Source organism: Eurosta solidaginis, chromosome 1, assembly GCF_040869045.1.
Source record: "Eurosta solidaginis isolate ZX-2024a chromosome 1, ASM4086904v1, whole genome shotgun sequence".
In the NCBI taxonomy this organism is placed as follows: domain Eukaryota; kingdom Metazoa; phylum Arthropoda; class Insecta; order Diptera; family Tephritidae; genus Eurosta; species Eurosta solidaginis.
Genome location: NC_090319.1, coordinates 386,341,370 through 386,364,516, shown reverse-complemented (window position 1 = coordinate 386,364,516; position 23,147 = coordinate 386,341,370). Strand labels below are relative to the sequence as shown.

Genomic DNA, 23,147 nt, shown 5'->3' with positions numbered 1-23,147 from the left:
CGATAGCTCCTCTGCAGCAGTACAAGGCAATGGCGGCCTTCCTGGCCCGATCTTCCGCATTGGGTCTCCAGGACAGTTTCTTGTCCAAAACAATCCCCAAATATTTAACCCTATCAGAAAGTACCAACGGTACCCCTGCAATCGAGGGAGTTCTGAAATCGGGCACCTTATATCTTCTTGTGAAAAGGACCAATTCCGTTTTTCCCGGGTTGACCGCCAATCCACATGATTCAGCCCACCTAGCCACAGTATCCAAGTAGCCCTGAAGAACATCGCGCAGGGCGCCCAGAAATTTGCCTCTGACTAGGATAGCGAGGTCATCTGCATAGGCAACCACCCGACAACCATTGGCTTCCAGCTCCACAAGAAGCTCGTTGACTACCACAACCCAGAGGAGAGGAGATAGGACACCCCCCTGTGGCGTGCCCCTGCACACCTTCCTCTTAATTATGGCCCCTCCCCACTCCGCTGCGACAATTCTGCCGCATAGAAGTTTGCTAATAAATTCAACCAGAGCCGCCTCGACTCCTAAAGCCACGAGAACCACCCTTACTTACATACATTTCATAAGAGGAAGAAATACATATAAATCAGAAATTTTCAAATGAATGCAAGCGTGTAACAGCTTTATTGAACTTTCAAAAATATAGCCTCAAAGAGACATTACAAAAGCTCGGGTGCATGTGGGCGTGCTTATCAATACATACATACATCTACAGGATCGCGCAATCGAAAGATGACCATGCGCGCTTGATAGTATGTTTGCTACTGCTCTTATTTCTAACTTTTTGTTATTGTTCTCCATTGTGGGTATGAAACAGTAATGATCTCACAGCCAACTCGGTCAGCCACAGTTCGCCCGTATCTAAACTTAAGAAATATCTAACATTTGGCCGTTTTCCGTTTTTTTTTTCAAAATTTTTAATTTTGCAAGTTTTGTGTAATTGCTTTTGTAATTTGACGAACCAGGGCAACAGAACAAAAAAATATTTCCGGAAAACGAAGCACCCTAATGTACCTTTGATAAATATATTTCGAATTACATTAAAATATGTATTAAATGTGTTTAACATATATAAAGGAATCGAGATAGATACAGATTTCCATATATCAAAATAATCAGGATCGAAAAAAAATTTGATTGAGCCATGTCCGTCCGTTCGTCCGTTAACACGATAACTTGAGTAAATTTTGAGGTATCTTGATGAAATTTGGTATGTAGGTTCCTGAGCACTCATCTCAGCTCGCTATTTAAAATGAACGATATCGGACTATAACCACGCCCACTTTTTCGATATCGAAAATTTCGAAAAACCGAAAAATTGCTATAATTCATTACAAAAGACATGTAAAGCGACGAAACTCGGTAGATGAGTTGAACTTATGACGCAGAATAGAAAATTAGTAAAATTTTGGACAATGGGCGTGGCACCGCCCACTTTTAAAAGAATGTAATTTAAAATTTTTGCAAGCTGCAATTTGGCAGTCGTTGAAGATATCATGATGAAATTTGGCAGGAACGTTACTCCTATTACTATATGTACGCTTAATAAAAATTAGCAAAATCGGAGAAGGACAACGCTCACTTTTAAAAAAAAATTTTTTTTAAAGTAAAATTTTAACAAAAAATTTAATATCTTTACAGTATATAAGTAAATTATGTCAACATTCAACTCCAGTAATGATGTGGTGCAACAAAATACAAAAATAAAAGAAAATTTCAAAATAGGCGTGGCTCCGCCCTTTTTCATTTAATTTGTCTAGGATACTTTTAACGCCATAAGTCGAACAAAAATTAACCAATCCTTTTGAAATTTGGTAGAGGCATAGATTTTATGACGTTAACTGTTTTCTGTGAAAATGGGCGGAATCGGTTGATGCCACGCCCAGTTTTTATACACAGTCATCCGTCTGTCCTTCCGCATGGCCGTTAACACGATAACTTGAGCAAAAATCGATATATCTTTAATGAACTTAGTTCACGTGCTTACTTGAACTCAGTTTATCTTGGTATGAAAAATTAACGAAATCCGACTATGACCACGCCCACTTTTTCGATATCGAAGATTACGAAAAATGAAAAAACTATCATAATTCTATACCAAATACGAAAAAAGAGATGAAACATGGTAAGGTAATTGGATTGTTTTATTGACGCGAAATATAACTTTAGAAAAAACTTTATAAAATGGTTGTGACGCCTACCATATTATGTAGAAGAAAATGAAAAAGTTCTGCAGGGCGAAATAAAAAACCGTTAAAATCTTGGCAGGTATTACATATATAAATAAATTAGCGGTATCCAACAGATAATGTTCTGGGTCACCCTGGTCCACATTTTGGTCGATATCTGAAAAACGCATTCACATATACAACTACCACCACTCCCTTTTAAAACTATCATTAATGCCTTTAATTTGATACCCATATCGTACAAACTCATTCTAGAGTCACCCCTGGTCCACCTTTATGGCGATATCTCGAAAAGGCGAACACCTATAGAACGAAGGCCCACTCCCTTTTAAAAATACTCATTAACACCTTTCATTTGATACCCATATCGCACAAACAAAGTCTAGAGTCACCCCTGGTTCACCTTTATTGCGATACCTCGAAAAGGCGTCCACCTATAGAACTAAAGCCCACTCCCTTTTAAAATACTCATTAACTCCTTTCGTTTGATACCCATATTGCACAAACACATTCTAGAGTCACCCCTGGTCCACCTTTGTGGCGATATTTCGAAACGGCGTCCACCTATAGAACTAAGGCCCACTCCCTTTTAAAATACTCATTAACACCTTTCGTTTGATGCCCATATTGTACAAACAAATTCTAGGGTCACCCCTGTTCCACCTTTATGGCGATATCTCGAAACGGCGTCCACCTATGGAACTAAGGATTACTCCCTTTTAAAAAACTCATTAACACCTTTCTTTTGATACCCATATTGTACAAACAAATTCTAGGGTCACCTCTGCTCCACCTTTATGGCGATATCTCGAAACGGCGTCCACCTATGGAACTAAGGATTACTCCCTTTTAAAATACTCATTAATACCTTTCTTTTGATACCCATATTGTACAAACAAATTCTAGGGTCACCCCTGGTGCACCTTTATGGCGATATCTCGAAACGGCGTCCACCTATTGATCTAAGGATTACTCCCTTTTAAAATACTCAATAACACCTTTCATTTGATACCCATATCATACAAACGCATTCTAGAGTCACCCCTGGTCTACCTTTATGGCGATATCTCGAAAATGCGGCCACCTATACAACAACAACCACTCCCTTTTAAAACCCTCATTAATACCTTTAATTTGATACACATATCGTACAAACACATTCTAGAGTCCCCCCTGGTCCACCTTTGTGCCGATATTTCGAAACGGCGTCCACCTATAGAACTAAGGCCCACTCCCTTTTAAAATACTCATTAACACCTTTCTTTTGATACCCATATTGCACAAACAAATTCTAGGGTCACCCCTGTTCCACCTTTATGGCGATATCTCGAAACGGCGTCCACCTATGGAACTAAGGATTACTCCCTTTTAAAATACTCATTAACACCTTTCTTTTGATACCCATATTGCACAAACAAATTCTAGGGTCACCCCTGTTCCACCTTTATGGCGATATCTCGAAACGGCGTCCACCTATGGAACTAAGGATTACTCCCTTTTAAAATACTCATTAACACCTTTCTTTTGATACCCATATTGTACAAACAAATTCTAGGGTCACCCCTGGTGCACCTTTATGGCGATATCTCGAAACGGCGTCCACCTATTGATCTAAGGATTACTCCCTTTTAAAATACTCATTAACACCTTTCGTTTGATGCCCATATTGCACAAACAAATTCTAGGGTCACCCCTGGTCCACCTTTATGGCGATATCTCGAAACGGCGTCCACCTATGGAACTAAGGATTACTCCCTTTAAAAATACTCATTAACACCTTTCTTTTGATACCCATATTGTACAAACAAATTCTAGGGTCACCCCTGGTCCACCTTTATGGCGATATCTCGAAACGGCGTCCACCTATGGATCTAAGCAGGGATGCGCCTTAACGTTAAGCTAATCGTTTATCAAAAAAATTCCACCGTTTCCGTTGAAACACTTCGAAATATTATCGATAAAGAAATTATCAAGATAAATTGTATCTCGTTTTTAACCGAAACGAAAAGCTTTCGTTAACGTTAAAAACGTTAACAAAAACGTGATACTTTATGTTTGAATTGTGCTGGCAATGCTATAGCCATGGTGAAGCCGTAAGGTGGCAACAGCGAGCGGACGTACACGCACAAACTCCATGTAATTTGTTCGTGTAATTCGTTGGTGGTAATGTCAAAATATTCTGAGAAATGTTCGTACTGTCAAAATTCATGAGAAAAGTTGCAATCAGCTTGGATAATGCTTTCACCTTTAATGACTCCGCCATCAATCAACTTTGCCAGCATAGCTTGAAATTAATAATCAACATAAACGATTTGACTTCGTTTTGATGTGGCAGAAAACGAAACGAAATCATTTCGTTAATTTGACGTTCTTAACGTTAATAAACGAATCGAAATGACTTTGTTTCGTTTATTAACGTTAATTATCGTAACGAAATGATATCGGTTCGTTGGTTAAGCATGCCTGGATCTAAGGATTACTCCCTTTTAAAATACTCATTAACATCTTTCATTTGATACCCATATCGTACAAACGCATTCTAGAGTCACCCCTGGTCCACCTTTATGGCGATATCTCGAAAAGGCGACCACCTATACAACAACCACCACTCCTTTTAAAACCCTCATTAATAGCTTTAATTTGATACCCATATCGTACAAACACATTCTAGAGTCACCCCTTATCCACTTTTATGGCGATATTTCGAAACGGCGTCCACCTATGAAACTAAGGATTACTCCCTTTTAAAATACTCATTAACACCATGCCCATATTGTACAAACAAATTCTAGGGTCACCCCTGGTCCACCTTTATGGCGATATCTCGAAACGGCGTCCACCTATTGATCTAAGGATTACTCCCTTTTAAAATACTCATTAACACCTTTCGTTTGATGCCCATATTGCACAAACAAATTCTAGGGTCACCCCTGGTCCACCTTTATGGCGATATCTCGAAACGGCGTCCACCTATGGAACTAAGGATTACTCCCTTTAAAAATACTCATTAACACCTTTCTTTTGATACCCATATTGTACAAACAAATTCTAGGGTCACCCCTGGTCCACCTTTATGGCGATATCTCGAAACGGCGTCCACCTATTGATCTAAGGATTACTCCCTTTTAAAATACTCATTAACACCTTTCATTTGATACCCATATCGTACAAACGCATTCTAGAGTCACCCCTGGTCCACTTTTATGGCGATATCTCGAAACGGCGTCCACCTATGGAACTAAGGATTACTCCCTTTAAAAATACTCATTAACACCTTTCTATTGATACCCATATCGTACAAACGCATTCTAGAGTCAACCCTGATCCACCATTATGGCTATATCCCTAAATGGCGTCCACCTATAGAACTATGGCCCACTCCCTCATAAAATACTCTTTAATGCCTTTCATTTGATACGCCTGTCATACAAACACATTCCAGGGTTTCCCTCGGTTCATTTTCCTACATGGTTATTTTCCCTTATGTTGTCACCATAGCTGATATGTAATGTTCGGTTACACCCGAACTTAACCTTCCTTACTTGTTTCTTTTAATATTAACATATGTACTATGTAAGTATTTTATATATATTAAAACATAAATTATATGTACCTTATAATATGTATGCATGTGTGTATGCAGTGTATGTATTTCTATATAAAGAAAATCCAACACAAACTCAAGGGAAGGGGGCTGTGCGCGCGCATTTCTATATACGTATGTACACATGCACATCTTTGTATATTTAAATGTGTGCGTAATTTCCCCAACTTCCCCAGTTTGTGGTGAAAATTATATGAACTCATTACAAGAGGGTATTATTTAAGTAAAATAAATGGCCAGAAGTGAAAAAGTAGTCAAGTAAAAGAATTTTTTTAAGTATACATTATATTCAGTACTTCGTTTGATTGCTCAGGATGTTTTATTATTTCAAATTTCCAAAACCCGGTTTCGAGGTAGGGTCATTTCTGTAATAATTTGTCCCCCAAAAATCGAACAAATGCTCGAAATAATTCACTACGTAATTTTTAAATAAATATCTCATTCGATTGTTTTTGTATTTTTTTGGACTGTCTGTCAGATTTCGATAATTTCAACTTCGAATGAGATAATTTGGTTTCACCATATTGTATGGGGTTTGAATTAGTTCGGAATGTGATTGGAGGGCGAATGAGAGAGTAAATTTCGAATGAGGTGTGGATGTGCATTACATTGCAGAGTACATTTTCGTTTAGTAACCAAATAGGTAGTCCATTTTCAAAAGTAAGGTAAGAACATTAAAATTTTTGTAATTCAATATCGAAGAGCCATTAGCAATTTCGGACATCTTCGCATATAAAGAGCAAAGTGAAAATTAAAAATTGGAAATTTATTATCTAATAGCTTATTTCTAATCCGGTTGTTTAGCTTAAGAAGAAATTCCCGGGGATAGAAAAAATTAAAATTTGTCATGATTGTTGGGAGTTTTAACTACGAGAAAGGGATGATAGAGTGAAATTCAATCTTTTTGAACATATCAGCAAAATTTTACTTTGGTGCTCGCTTTTTACTTGGGACCGCTGTGGTGTGATGGCAGCGTGCTCCGACTATCACACCGAAGATCCTGGGTTCATCCCCCGGGCAGTGTTTGGCAAGCACTCCGAGTGTACTTCTGCCATCAAAAGCTCTCAGTGAAAACTCATCTGCCTTGCAGATGCCGTTCGAAGTCGGCATAAAACAAGTAGGTCCATCCCGCCAATTTGTAAGAAAAATTTTCAAGGAGCACGACGTAAATAGGAAGAGAAGCTCGGCCTAAAATCTCTTCGGAGGTTACCGCGCCTTACATTTTTTGTGTGGTCGGAATGCCGTCCATCCCGACAACATTAAAAATATAATTCGGAATTTATATGAACAGTGAAGGTCCTAAATCTTAGTCTACTAATTGTGCAAACTTATTTCTATTTTCATATAAAGAATCTGTATACTGTATACTGAATATCTTTAAAAAGAATATACAAATAAACGACGTCAGTCGATCATACATGTCCATATGTCCTTGATGATGACTTCAGATTGAAATCGAAATATCGACTAAAGTTAAAATTTATGAATATAAACAAACCAAAAAGGAAGTTTTATTCAATAAACGCGGCCTTTCAGCTCAACTAATCTATTTAATTGCAACATTCAAGGCTACTAAATTTTTATTATTAAAACTTAAAAAAAAAAAAAAATTAGTAGCCTTGAATGACTGAAATATAAGAAATATCAAATAAAATTACTTATGAAAATGTGTGTTCAAAATCAGTATAAAATAATTAACAAAAACCAGAATTCAACAAAAGAAAGCAAACGCAAAGCAAGTCGCCGAGCACAAGCAACTCAGTGCTCGTCCGCTTTCCTCGTCAGCGCCTCTTCACCAAGTAACGAGTTCCAGCAACAAAAATATTTGTGTGTAAACTGCAACTAATGATTCCGAAGTCTGAAAAAGCTTAAAAAATCGTATGATAAATCGTATAACTACTAGAACGTAAAAAAGCGAGAAAAATTAAAAATTAGTAAAAATCCGTTTTGTGATAAGAAATTACTATGTAGATTAGTATTATATACTTCATTACAGTCAGTACAAAAAAAAGTTCCCCCGCTGGAACCGCGCATGCCAATATAGTCTTCATGTTCATTTTAGCATTTAGCATTTTCGTGTATAAGATTCAAGGAAGTGTTCATGCTTCGAATCATTTATTTATTTATTTATTTATTTATTTTTTTGTTTACATTGTGAATAGATAGATTAGCGAAGTAGATAAGCTAGTTCAGTTGGCTAAGCGGTTTTAGATGAAATCGCTTAAGCAACAATCCACTAAAATGGGGCGCTATTGTGAACGAGCGAATGAACGTTCAGCGGATGAGCGAAAATAACAAAATAACAATTACATACAAGCAAACACACGCATTCCATGTATTTCGTTTTTGTAATTATCTGGTTGAGTGTCAAAAACGTACTGCGCCAGAAGTAAAAATGTTAAAGGAGCTGAAAAAAGTACCAATTAGCTGATAATCTTGTACCACCTGTATGGTTCCGCCATGATGAAACTGTTTAGCTAGTGGAAGCGTTTTTTTCAAGCTCGCTTACAAAAAAAGCAACCATTATTTGTTGCAAATACGAACATATAGTAGAAAAAACAAACACTCGCGCAAGTTCCCAATGAATTTGTAAACAAAGCAAAGAATGTCAATAATAAAGAAAACGTGAAGTAAAACACCCAGGATTGACACTCGACAATTTTTTCGTAGTATGCCTATTTTATTTCGGAATTTAAAATGCTAATGCTAAGCCGAAGCCGCAATAAAACGCATTTTGCTGTTAAAATTTGGTTGGCCAATGCGAAAATTGTTTTTTATTCAATTATTATTAAAAGAAATTTAACGAATTTGAAACCCTCATTGTGCTCCCAAGCAACATTAATTTTAAATTTTTTTAAGAAACCTAAGAAAGCAAACCCATTCAATATTGTTGTCTTCATGCATTTGGATACATTTTTAAGTTAGAGATTTATACAATTTTTAACAATACTGTGGCAGCACTGTTATGCTGCATGCGTATATTCACCATATGGGGAAGTTATGATGAGAAAGGAGCATTGCTTTTTATACACCCTGTTTTTTAAACGATTTATCTTAAATAGGGGGAGCTTTAAAACTGCGCATGTAAAGGTATTTTAATGCAAACAGAGCTGCAAGCACGCACTGGAGCCATCCATACGTACCATATATAATATCGAGCTCTCACGCGCCTCGTGCACACATACACGCATACTTATGTACATATGCGTGTATGTACACACTTGAGTTAATCAAAAATGTCTGCTGTAATTTATTTAACCGCGACGCCATTTTTTATTCTCTCCTACTTACTTCTTGTTTGCGCCAAAAAAAACAAAAATATCCTCTTCCGCTTTTTATTTTGATTTGATTCCAATTTTTTTCTCATCATATAAAACCAAAAAAATAAAAGCAACATTCAAATAGTACGAATTTGCGAAAGTATTCTGCAAAAACTATGTAGATATGGGCGCGGCTCATATATTAACCTTAAAAAGATAATTTTCTTGATATGGGCATCGATGTTGCATATTTTCAGACGCTAAAGCCAATTACGAAAATAGCTGTGTTAGGGTGGGCAAAAAAAAATTGAAGGTGATTTTTCTAGAATGGGTCTTAACATTAATGCGAAGTATATGTGCAACGCAGTTTTCCATTCTCACCCAAGTCTTATATAAAAATGATTACATTGGCAAAAGATCGTCTATACGATTTCTTCCCCAAGATTTATAGGAAAGGGAGTACCTACGAAATACATCTTAAACATTTATTTCATTAATCTCACTATTATTAAGGTATTCAATTCAGGTCCAATCTAAAAGAACTTTAAAAACATATTATGTTTTTTAAGAAATGTGAAACATGCTCAAAAATAAAAAAAATATTTGAAGCGTTTCAAAAAACTATGTTAGAGGGTTTAGAACCTTATTTTTCCACAACACACAAGAATTGCAAAGTTATATATTTTCTATCCATTTTATTCCTCTAGCACCTACCAAACACCCAAATTTTGTCAATCCGAACACCGACATGTTGTTGCTGTAGAGATGAGCTACCATATAGCTGAACCATGGAATGAACAAAATCTATTTTCATGTGAGAGAAAATTGGCAACATCTTCGACGAGCAAACCTCTCCCGCATACTCAAGTGTTTTTTTTTTTTAATAATACAATTTTTTCGTTGTTTATTTCGTCGCGCGAGTACTTTCAGCACATGGGTAGAGTATCGAAGTATCGATTACTGAGCGCAAGTGTAGCCTCCCTTATTCGTGACAAACAAAAATGCTATCTAACAGGCTTTCGATTTTCAGAAAATTTCGCTCATAAAACGATTTGCACGAAAATGCTGCTGGAAAACTTAATATACATTTTATGTAACCGGCGCAGAAGAAACAAAAGTAAGTTTCAACTTTACCGGTGTCACATACTAAATCCAAATCTGAGGTCCTTAAAGCTTCAACAAGACGAAAACTTAGAAAAGTAGGAATTGAAGGTAATTGTGCATTGATAGGGTGCACCGAAACTTCAGTAGAGCATGCGTTCCAGAATTATTAGTCCGACGTCAGTATCGAACCATTTTGGTAAAATTTTATATATTTACTTATCAACAATCGCTCATTGGAAGAAACCACCCACCAGGGGCGTAGCCAGAAAATTGCCTTGGGGGATTCAAAAACAAATTTTTTTTTCAGTTAAATAAATAAAAAAAAATGTTGTATTTAGCTTTAACATTAAAGTATGCTCGAATCGAACCTTGAATCATTTATCAATAGGCCGATAAAAACAAAAACAATTGTTAATAAACCATGAGCACTTGAGAATGTCAAACAAAGTAATTGACAATAAACAAAAATCCAGCATTATCAGTGATTTGCACCAGATGGCGCAACACTGAATAAATATAGTTGGTAAAAAGGAATAGAAGTAGCAAATTTGCCAGTCAAACAAACCACCGCTGTATAGCTAAATGGTTAGCGCAGCATGCCTAAAGCGTACTGATGATGAAGGCTTAGCACCCTTCGAAATGGATCTATCTGCGCAGCTATGGCAGGTTGTCTGAAAAATTTTCTACTTACTATTCCAAAAACAAAATACAATTTTTCAAATTTAGAAAAATTAAAAAATAACAATAATTATCATTAAAAAAAGTTATTGTTCTGGCCTTGAGCTCGAATCGAACCTTGAATCATTTATCAATAGGCCGATAAAAACAAAAACAATTAAAGTATGTGTATTTAGAATATGATATGAAAAAGGTTGCATTAAAAACTCAAGCGCATGCGTCGGCTTTTCTTTGCCATTCCATCTAAAACTTCATCAACGGTAACAATTTGATCACGGTGGATGCTTAGTGATGCACAGCCATTCAATCGATTTTCACTCAACGCATTTCTCAAATAGTTTTTAATCAGCCTAAGAGTTGAAAAAGATCTCTCGTTCGTTGCCGTTTTTACTGGAAGCGTACACAAGATTTTCAACAACATGTGAACATTAGAAAATGCCACAGAGTCGCATTCCTGTAATATTAATCATAGATAAATTGATAAAAAAAACCGAAGTACCTCCTTCAGGAATAAGTAGAATTCATGCTTTTTGAGCCTATGCATGAGATCTAAAGTATACGTATATAAAATTCAAAAGAAAGAAACTGATCGAATAGAAAAAAATTTAATTTAAAAAAGTCATATCTACACGGAAAAAACACTAATGTGTTTTTTACATTTTAAAATGTTGAATCGTAATTCCAAATTCTGAATTGCTGAGTCTAGAAATGGGATAAAAATGTGTATACGGTAGTGATCCTCCACGTTTGTTTGAGCACTTTTTCTAGGCAAAATAATAGGGATTTCATTAGAAGAGCATACTGCTTCAACTCTCTGGTACATATTCTTTTATATGTAGCTTGTCGCCGTGACGTAAGGGCAGAAGAATCATGCAAATATTCAGACGCATGGAGTTTTCATATTTGCCTCTTCATTCCGATGAATGTAATCGCGGTTGAGGCAAACGAGCAAATGCCTGAATTGATTATATTCACGCATGCAATAAGTTGGTTGATTTTAAATCAATGTCGATTATGTTCATTTAAGCAAGTTTGATCATTGAACACGATCATGTTGCCGAATGTAATCGAACGTTGTTGTGTTCGATTTTTGTTGTTCTCTGATATGTATGTAGATGGTCGTTAGGCAATTTTTCCAAGGAAACTTCTTTATGAAATTATAGTAAAAGTTAACGTGTACATTTGTATATTTAATAAATTGCAGAATTATTATGAAACAGAATATGATTAAAATATATAAGTATTCACTTCGTGCATACATATGCTTGCATATTAAAAATATAATATCACCAACAAAGTAAATACGTGCAGAATTAAAAAGAAATTTATTAACATAGACATAAAAACATCAAATATTTGAATTGTAGAGACCTAAAAAATCAAATGATCCCGAAGCAAGGGGGGTTAAAACCACCTACAGCGGTTTAGGTTTTACTGGCAATCGAAAAAAACTCTATATCTCTTAGCTGAAATTTACTATGTGATCATCACAATTCCAAAGTAATTTTTTCAAAAGTTCAGCCGGCGAATGTAATTTGTATTTTACTGAAAAGTTTTAAATTTTGTTTTTGAGGGCTTGGAGCAATGTGATATGATTTTTAAAACCCAATTCCAGCCAAAATGTTTTTTTAGGTCCGCTTTATTACGTGCAATTGGAAGCATGATCAAAAAAAGAAAAATATTTTGCATTCGCTTGAAGGTCCTATTTCTATGCAATTTAAAAATCATAAACTTTTGTTAAAATTATTCCCTAAATGTCAGAATTTATTAAGCACACTTATGTTGAAATTATTAAGAATCTAGTCCACCCGGCAGACTGGTTTCCTACATTCAAAAATTGAGCCTCGCTTTTCTCCTCTCTCTATACCATTCTCGCCTACTTTATCCTCGATTTTTATACCTTTCATGAACATGAAATGGTATATTAACTTTGGTCCGATGTTTGTAACGTTGAGAAATATAGAAGATAGACTCACCATTAAGTATACCGAATTGATCAGGGCGACGAACTGAGTTGATATAGCCATGTCCGTCTGTCCGTCCGTCTGTCTGTTTGAACGCAAACTAGTCCCTCAAATTTTGAGATATCTCAATGAAATTTGGCACAAGGATGTATTTTTGTATTATATTAGACATTTGTCGGATCCGGTAGGATCGGACCACTATAACATACATATATCTCCCATACAACCGATCGTTGAGATAAAACGATTTTGATCATTCCTGCCGAAATTTAGAAAGCATAAACGTGAAACTCGGTGATATATATTCTAATATATCATAGAAGATATCCTAAAAAAATCACTTTGATCGGAGCTATATATAGTTATATCCCATACAACCAATCGTTCAGATAGAAAGATTTTTTGCCATTTCTCCCTTAATTTAGAAAGTAGAAACGTGAAACTCGGTGATATATATTTTAATATATCATAGAAGACTTTTTGAAAAAATCACTTTGATCGGAGCAATATATAGTATATATCCCATACAACCGATCGTTCAGATAGAAAGATTTTTGGCAATTTCTCCCTTAATTTCCAATATAAAAACGTTAAACTTGGTGATATTTATTCTAATATATCATAAAAGATTTCCTGAAGAATCACTTTGATCGGAGCTATATGTATATAGTATATACCTATCCCATACAACCGATCGTTCAGGTAGAAATATTTTTGGCCATATCTCCCTAAGTTTCCAATATAAAAACGTGAAACTTGGTGATATATATTCTAATATATCATAGAAGTTTTCCCGTAAAAATCATTTTGATCGGAGCTATATATAATATATATCCCATACAACCGATTGTTCAGATAAGGGGATTTTTTGTCATTTTGTATTTTATATTTATCTTAAAAATCGTTTAGGCATGTACATCTGTTCACTATGTATATCTTATCTTATACATCCGATTATTTGGAGATTACGAACGGGATAAGATAATTGTTCAGGCCCATTCAAGAAAAGTATGAAGTCTTCGGCACAGTCGAAGACAGACCTGTCCTTACTTGTTCTTCTTATTTTTGTTCATTCATCTCCTTCCCACTCCCACGTTTACTCTCACTTCAACTCCCACTCCAGCTTCCATTATACTCAAACTACCACCCCCACTGCTTTCCCACTCACAAATGGAATATATATAATAAACTTTGGGTAATTGCGAAGATTACACCAATTTAAACTTTTCCTATGGGGGGCGTGGCACCGCCTTATTTTCCAAAAAAAAATTCTAAACCATACACGAAGCATAGCAAAAAATATCGAAATCGGTGAAGACGTTTTTGAGTTTTAGTACAGCAATTCTTTTTTATATACATATGTATGAACATATGTATAATATATATATATATATATATATATATATTATATATATTCCATTTATATATATATAAATACCTACCATCAGCAATATATAAAAATTTTACGATTTTTCTGCCACACGATTGGAAAACCATTCATAATTGAATAGCATTTTCGAAACACCCATTCAATTAGCTAATTAGAAAAAAATATGGAAAAAATTGGGTTTTGCAATTCTTGCAGCTATGCTTTTTTACGAGTTTGAGCCACTGTGGAGCGTGCCGAAGGATAATGCCATGAGAATTGTTTTCATATACTTTGTAATCACCCTAATGGATTCGGTGGCCATTGCATATTTTCAGGCTTTTTAGCCAATTACTCCAATATCTGTTTTACATATGCATACATATGCACATGTATGTATATCGGCACATATTTTTAAGTTCGCTTACATTTATTTATGCAAAACACACATATGTGTACGTATGTATGTATATGGAACTATATTTAAAAAAACTTAAATAAACCGAATTTTATTGATGTTGGTTGGTACTTGTTTGTTGGCTCAAAGCCTGATGTAAGAATGCTCACATATACATACATATGCATACAAACATATGCATATTTATGTACAATGCCTGTATGGCGACTAAAACCAATACCAATCTGATTGAACTCTATGTTTTGGCATTTATTTAGCATTTCAGCACGATTCGTTTACACTTGTCAATAAATAAACGAGCATTGAATGTTGATATTGCTGTTGTTCTGATGTATGTGTGTTTGTGTATGAAGATTTGTCGTGCCCAGCTGCTGAACAGTGATTACGAAATAAAATTTTCTCAACCGATTTGTATTCCACTTCAGCTTTAAGTTCTTCAATCAGATTAAAGACAAAAAAATTTTGATTAAATTTTTCAATTACATAAATATGAAATATATGTATTTTACTAGTTAAGCCGTTTGGTGTCGAAATGCTAAAATTTGGGTATGAGCATAAAACATGTAAATCTTCTTTCGTTTTACTAACTGCTTTTCCTGATTAATATTCGATGATAATATTTTTAAAATATGTCCATATACGATACGTCAATGTATAAAATAATACTATTTGAGGAGTTCCATATCGAAGCGCTTTTCATTTTTCCGACTTTGATATTATCATAATAGGAGTGGCGATACTATAATTTAACAAGTAAAGACCAAATTAAACTTCCTTAATTAACCCTTAACGCCATAGTGGTAACCATACCCATATCCATATCCATCTCCAATGTGATCGATTAATGCTGTCTTAACCTTAAAATGGTGCAAATTTCATAAAAATGAAGAAAACGTAAAAAATTACAAACATATTCCACAAAATATAACTCTCTTAGTCAAAACGTATCCAAAACAATAAATAAAATACACAAAAAGTTAATAAATTCACTAACTCAAATATTTTTAGGTTATGGATATGGCGAAAAACCAAAAACCAATTGGTTGGCTATGGTATGGTTATGGCGTTAGCGATATGGTATGGCACCATTAATCGATTACTTTGATTTCCATAAGGTAGGTTCGATCAGCTGTTTTATCTGGTTATGGTTTTATGGTTATAAGTCACCATTAATTAGCCCTTATAGAAGTCTAAGTTCGGGTGAAGCCGAACATTACATACTCAGCTGAGAGCTTTGGAGACAAAATAAGGGAAAATCACCATGTAGGAAAATGAACCTAGGGTAACCCTGGAATGTGTTTGTATGACATGGGTATGAAATGGAAGGCAATAAGGAGTATTTTAAAAGGGAGTGGGCCATAGTTTTATAGGTGGACGCCTTTTCGAGATATCACCATAAAGCTGGACCAGGGGTGACTCTAGAATGTGTTTGTACGATATGGGTATCAAATTAAAGGTATAAATGAGGGTTATAAAAGGAAGTGGCCCTTAGTTATATATGTGAAGGCGTTTTCGAGATATCGACCAAATTGTGGACCAGGGTGACCCATAACATCATCTGTCGGGTATCGATAATTTATTTATATATGTAATACCACGAACAGTATTCCTGCCATGATTCCAAGGGCTTTTGGTTTCGCCCTGCAGAACTTTTTCATTTTCTTCTACTTAATGTGGTAGGTGTTACACCCATTTTACAAAGTTTTTTCTAAAGTTATATTTTGCGTCAATAAACCAATCCAATTACCATGTTTCATCCCTTTTTTCATATTTGGTATAGAATTATGGCATTTTTTTTATTTTTCGTAATTTTCGATATGGAAAAAGTGGTGGTGGTCATATGCGGATTTCGGCCATTTTTTATACCAAGATGAAGTGAGTTCAGATAAGTACGTGAACAAAGTTTAGTACAGATATATCGATTTTTGCTCAAGTTATCGTGTTAACGGCCGAGCGGAAGGACAGACCGTCGACTGTGTATAAAAACTGGGCGTGGCTTCCACCGATTTCGCCCATTTTCACAGAAAACAGTTATTGTCATAGAATCTATGGCCCTACCAAATTTCACAAGGATTGGTAAATTTTTGTTCAACTTATGGCATTAAAAGTATTCTAGACAAATTAAATGAAAAAGGGCGGAGCCACGCCCATTTTGAAATTTTCTTTTATTTTTGTGTTTTGTTGCACCATATCATTACTAGAGTTGAATATTGACATAATTTACTTATATACTGTAAAGATATTACATTTTTTGTTAAAATTTTACTTTAAAAAAATTTTTTTTTAATAGTGGGCGTGGTCCTTCTCCGATTTTGCTAATTTTTATTTAGCACACATACAGTAATAGGAGTAACGTTCCTGTCAAATTTAATCATGATATCTTCTACGACTGCCAAATTACAGCTTGCAAAACTTTTAAATTACCTTCTTTTAAAAGTGGGCGGTGCCACGCCCATTGCCCAAAATTTTACTAATTTTCTATTCTGCGTCATAAGGTCAACCCACCTACCAAGTTTCACCGCTTTATCCGTCTTTGGTAATGAATTATCGCACTTTTCGGTTTTTCGAAATTTTCTATATCGAAAAAGTGGGCGTGGTTATAGTCCGATTTCGTTCATTTTAAATAGCGTCTGAGATGAGTGCCCAGGAACTTACATACCAAATTTCATCAAGATTTACTCAAGTTATCGTGTTTACGGACGGACATGGCTAAAAGAATTTCTTTTTTCTCCCAGATCATTTTGATATATAGAAGTCTATATATATCTCGATTAGTTTATGCCGTTCCGGATTACGGTTATACGAACAAAATTAATATACTCTATGAGCTCTGCTCAGTATAAAAAGTTTAAGGGCGTAGGTATGAAGAGCTGAGGAGGGGCTTCCGTATTGTAGACTATTATGGGTGATTCAAATATTTTTGAATTATCAGGAACTGATGAAACTAAGCTGGGTGGTGGGGTGTAAGGAGAGGGTTTTCCATTATTTTACGGTTAGACAAAATTGAAACATTTAAAACTTATCAATGAATAATGACAACATTAACTTTTGATAAGCTCATTGGAGGAGTGGGGAAAAAGGGCGATGGCTTGCGCACTTTTTAGACGTAGATAAAAACACGAGAGCTCAAATACTTATGCGATTCTTTATATTTCGGCGGTATATCTAAGGTCTTGAGTTCAAGGTCCGAAAAAAAAACTACATCTAAATCTTTAAAAGCAAATTTTTTGAACTACAAAAAGAGATTCACTTCTAACGTATTTCTGCCATTACAAGTTTCTGAGTGAGAATTCATCTCAAACTAAAAAATAGCACGTCGCAAATTGAAAGAGGAGCTCGGCCTAAACCTCTTCGAAGTCATATCAAGCCTTGGACATATGTAGGTACATATATTTTGACATATAAATTTTATATTTTCAAAAATGGCAATTTTTTCTATAAAAATGAAACTTTATCATACATAGGCGTCCACATAGAGAGAAATTTTCTTCATGCATTATGAAGCACCTTTGGGGAAAGACTTTCGAAACTAAAACTAAAAGCTTGCAACGACTGCAATTGAACCAAATGAAATTATTAAATTAATTAATACATTTTTTTAAATTAATTATTCCCAAAGTGCTATCTCGAGTTAAATTTTTTTTTTGCTCAACTAAGGAGGTTGACGATTTTCAGTGTACCACAGAACGTTCTAAAATATTTGGTATATCCTAAAACGCAAACGCAATTACTTAAATATCTGATGCAAAACAATATCTAACCACAGCATAGGGAAATACTAAACAAATCCACTTACCGTAAATCGTCTACACCACACGGACAGCCATCGTATGTCCTTAATCCTTTTGCCCATGGGTAGACGCAGTATGATGTCGGTATTGTTGTGGGCTTGCAATATTGGCGGATCGCTGCGGGTGAGAAAAAAAAAATAGAACAATAAAAATAAAAATTTTAGAAGCAAAAGTGCGTAAAATTTTCAGGGTGAAATATTGCAAAATAAATGTGAGAATACAAACATACATATATGCATTGTATACGCTTGGGATTTTATATTGACACTGCTCATATTTTTTATATTTTTCAATTTCAAATAACGATATTTTTCCAAAGAACTAAAGCAAATATTTGAACTGAGAAGGTGAGCAAGATTTTATCACGCGGAATGTGTACATATGAATGTAACAATATCTGTGGAATAATTTGAATCAAAAATTGTGCAATTTTTCACTGTAACATAAAACTCACTTACAAATGCAACTTTCAAAATTAATCCATTCCAATGCCAATACGATAAATTAATGACATGATATCTGTCATTAATCAATAAAGAATGCGCTCAAGGCACTTTAAGAGCACGCCCATACATACATATATATATATATATATATATATATATATATAGCGCACTATGGAAAATAAGGGTCTGCTTCTGATTAAAAATCAAGAACTTTTTTATTTCTGAATATTATATTCTAATGTAATTATTATGATTTAATTTAAACCATACCTAAAAAAATAAAAGAAATTCAATATTATCAAAAATATCAAATATCTGTTTTTTAACAATGAATACTATTATTTTAATGCCTACAAAGAACCAAATATGAAATAGTACTTTTGTTGTCAATTTGATCAGTTTAAATAATAAATAAAAACATAAAAAAATGGTGATTGAAATTGATCACAGATTAAATGAATAATAGTAATGTTTACTATTGTTATTGTACATGTATGTTTATTATGTTATTTATACTTGATGAACTTCGGGATCTAAAATTAATCCATTCACTTTCAAAAAATCTAAGGTGTCTTCATCGAGTTCCTTTACGTTTTTAGTATACAGTTTTCTAATGCTGGTTATGTAAGAATCTGAACTATAAAGAAGAGTATGAAATACGTCCTTATTTGTAGCGGATTTTGAGCATTTTCTAGCATGATGTAGACGAAATTTTTTATAATCCTTATTACGGGACTCTTGTGCATCTTCCGAAAGTTGACCATCAGGAAGTACTGCCAAATGCTTTATGACACTTTCTCCATGAATCAAAATTTTGTGAACTGAAGATGGCATGCAGTACCATTCATAATTGCTCACATAGATCCTGGCAGTCTCGATAGCATAACTGCCAAATTTTTCAGCATTTATCATTACACCCAATGAAAGAGCTTGCAGAATTATGTAAAGTCGTTTAATCAAATTTATATCCACTGCTGTAATATCAGCAGAGCAGCTTGCATTGTGAAAAAATCTTCTGGCAGTATTACCGTCATGGTAATACTAATCATTTACTTGTCTTGGTTTGTCGATGATCAATCCTAGCTCTTCACGGAAACGCCTTTGTACCAGGGTTCTCTTCTCTTGCTTTAGTCGTTTCTTTTCTCGTTTGGGGCTGACCATGTTTGGACAGACAGATTATAGGATATATGTAAAATCTTTTCCATACAACGAATCCAGGCGTGCAAAGTAGACAGTCTGTACTGATACGAATCTTCATTTTTATCATGTATCTGAAAATAACTTATGTTTCATCCTCAGTGATTTTCATAGACATATTATTCTGCCATAAACTGTCAGAAGAGTCTGAACTAATTTCTGATGTAAACTTATTTATCACTTCTTTGGTGTCTATTAAGTTAATTAACCAGCTAACAGGTGATGTTGTTTGGCAAAATCCGGTACCTTCAGCTGTTCGTTTTTATCGGCCTATATTAATAGAAATTTAGCAAAGAAACTCCCGAGAAAACTACAGTTGTTGTGGATGAAATAAAAGGTCGAATAATTTCTTTGGGGCCGGCCATCATTAATTAACAAAGAAGGTGAGGGAGTGCAAGTGAAGCACTATCTCTTTCTTACAAAGATAGATGGCAAAGTAGCTCAGTTATTAACAGATACGCCTTCGGGTTCCACATGCACATTATGTAGAGCTACTCCACGACAAATGAACGATTTGACTAAAGTGACTACTAGGCCTGATTTTCTTTTAATGCCTCCAATGATTTTCCACCTTCGATATACGAAAGTATTATTTCACGTTTAAAACAATTGAAAGTATACATTTTGAAGGTACAACAAAACACGTAGTTATTTGTATTCCTTTCCTTCCCTTTTTTAACACGCTTTTATTAGCTTAGCCTGTATGTAACGGAATTTTAGAGCTTAATTTTCACCGGTTTATAGAAGTCTGATTAATTTGAAACTTTGCACACGTATCAAGGCTCGATGACAATGCATTAATGTGATGGTGCGGTGACATAAGGTCAACGGCCATACGGTCAATTGGCGTTATTACAACTTTGAGTGGCCATAAGTTTGATTGAAACTTTGCACACGTATCAAGGCTCGATGACAATGCAATAATGTGATGGTGGGGTGACATAAGGTTAACGGACATAAGGTCAATTGAACTTGTGACCACCCCAAATGGCCATAGATTTGAAACCTTGCACATAATGCGAAAAACGCATTATTTTATTAATGATAGAAGTGGATGCATGGCACATCTACAAAAGAGCATACTGGAGCCCTTTTTAACACGCTTTTATTAGCTTGGCCTGTATCTATCTATGTATCCATGTATGTATGTAACGGAATCTGGAGTGGAGCCTAGAGCCCCGGTAATGCAGAGCTGCGAACTCCGTTGCACCTTTTGAAGCATTTTAAGATAGGTACTTTTAGCTAGTGCAGGCCACCAGACCAAGGCACCATAAAGAGGAATCGGGCGCACAATGGCTGTGTAAATCCAGTAGGTCACCTTAAGGGAGAATCCCCAGGAGGTGCCAATTGGCCTCTTGCAGGTGACCAGCTCTGCTGCCTTCTTGGATCGATCCACTATATGGTCACTCCATAATAACTTCCTAGAATGACTCTCAAATACTTGACTTGATCGCTAAACGCTAAGAACGTACCCCCAATTCTTGGCGGTATAAGATTTGGTACTTTATACCTCCTCGTGAAGAGGACAAGCTAGGTCTTATCCGGGTTGACTTTCAAACCTGTGGCGGTTTGTACTCCTGGAGCAGCTCCAGGATGTCAGCTGGGTCCGTTGGCGTCACTGGAACCCAGGCTCTAGCCCTTGGTCGTGAGGGGATATCACGCGCCTCCGCTACCTTGGGGCGCGCGCCCGGATATACTACCCCTATCAGCGTGACGGCGGCCCTATAGAGGTTTACCGACCTGGCGTCGTCACAGGCAATTAGCTTGACATCGCCTTGGAACTACTCTGCATCGGTGTAAGATGGCGGTGGACCAGGGTTGTCTTTCTTAACCTTAACGGTCACCGCTGAGGCTGAGCTCAGGCCAAGGGGGTCACTGCAGGCGGACAGTGAACGGCCTATTAATTAGGTTAGCTGCGAATATCAAATAAGCAGCCCTCGACCAAGAGCGGCTGGTGAGGAGGGTTTGGCTTAAAAGGCCTAAAGCACCCTGAGAACCTCCAGTGGCAGGGCGAGTAGATGCCGCCCTGAATTTAGCATCCACAGCCTAGTACGGGGTTGCTTCGAGGGAATACCTATCCAAGATAGGGAGGCAACTATACGACGTGGGATACACACTCAGGAAGGTAAAGAGGTAAATTATTTGTAAATTTAATGTGATTGTCACATTAAGACTGAGCCCAGTAAGGTCTTAATTAAGGTATACTGGAATCAACGACTCGGATATGTTTGTTAAGGGCTGGCGAATGTGGCATTCGGAAATCTCAGTACACGGCTTGACACACCGTCGAAATGACTTTCCGGTTAATGTCCCATTCGTCTCCGTCCCGTTAAAACCTTGGCAGGCCTTGGGGTACGTTCAAAGTCCGTCATCATTAAGTTGGTGGTGCAGGTTCGGTTGAGATCCTCCCGATTAATACTGATCTGGCTCTGAACGCAGTCTTCATGAGGGACTGCGTCAACCTTCACGTGGCCTCCCTGCCTTCGCATAGACAACCACGGGATCTATATAGGTAACTGCACACTCGGACCAAGATAGCGGCCTCAAGTGGGGACCCAATTAAATAAATGATGAGCAACAACAATACTAAAATAAAAAACCAAACACAGGAGAATTAAATGGCGTTCAATCCATTTGTAGGAAGGAAGCTAGCTCGCTCTCCAGAAGGGCGTGGCCCATCGGCTGGGGCCTTAACATTTCGTCGCAAGTGGTAACGAAACCCAAAGGAGCGGAGGCCGAAAGCAAGCAAGGAGCGTTGTCGCCGGGTGCTACACCGAAGCTTTGCAAAAAGAACTCCGACAACAAGGCTCAAACGGGCACACCATTATTAAGTGAGCTAATTAAACAGGCGTCAGCTGCGTTAAATCAGCAAAACCCCCCTGGAGAAAAAAAGATGACCAAGCTAGGCAAGGCGATTGAGGACTTGATGCAGTTCTTCATAGGGCGTAATAATATACACGCGGAAATCAAGCGCTTGGCCTCCGTAATAAAAGTGCTGTACATCGAGTCGGCCCTAGAGGTAAAGAATTTAGAACATAAATTGCGTGCAAGCGAATGCGCCAAGGATAGAAGTCCATCACCCCCGGGAAAGCGACCGAGGAATAATTCGTACTCGACCAAGGAGAA

General features: G+C 36.2%; 1 protein-coding gene across 1 annotated transcript in view; it reads right to left on the bottom strand.

Annotated features, from left to right (window-relative positions):
• The window catches only part of LOC137238422 (protein Skeletor, isoforms B/C), a 204,900-nt gene that overhangs the window by 19,553 nt on the left and 162,200 nt on the right, over positions 1 to 23,147 (bottom strand). Inside the window, exon 4 of the mRNA XM_067763365.1 lies at positions 18,384 to 18,495. Coding sequence (XP_067619466.1) covers positions 18,384 to 18,495 — 112 coding nt within the window. The remainder of the gene's footprint in view (positions 1 to 18,383; positions 18,496 to 23,147) is intronic.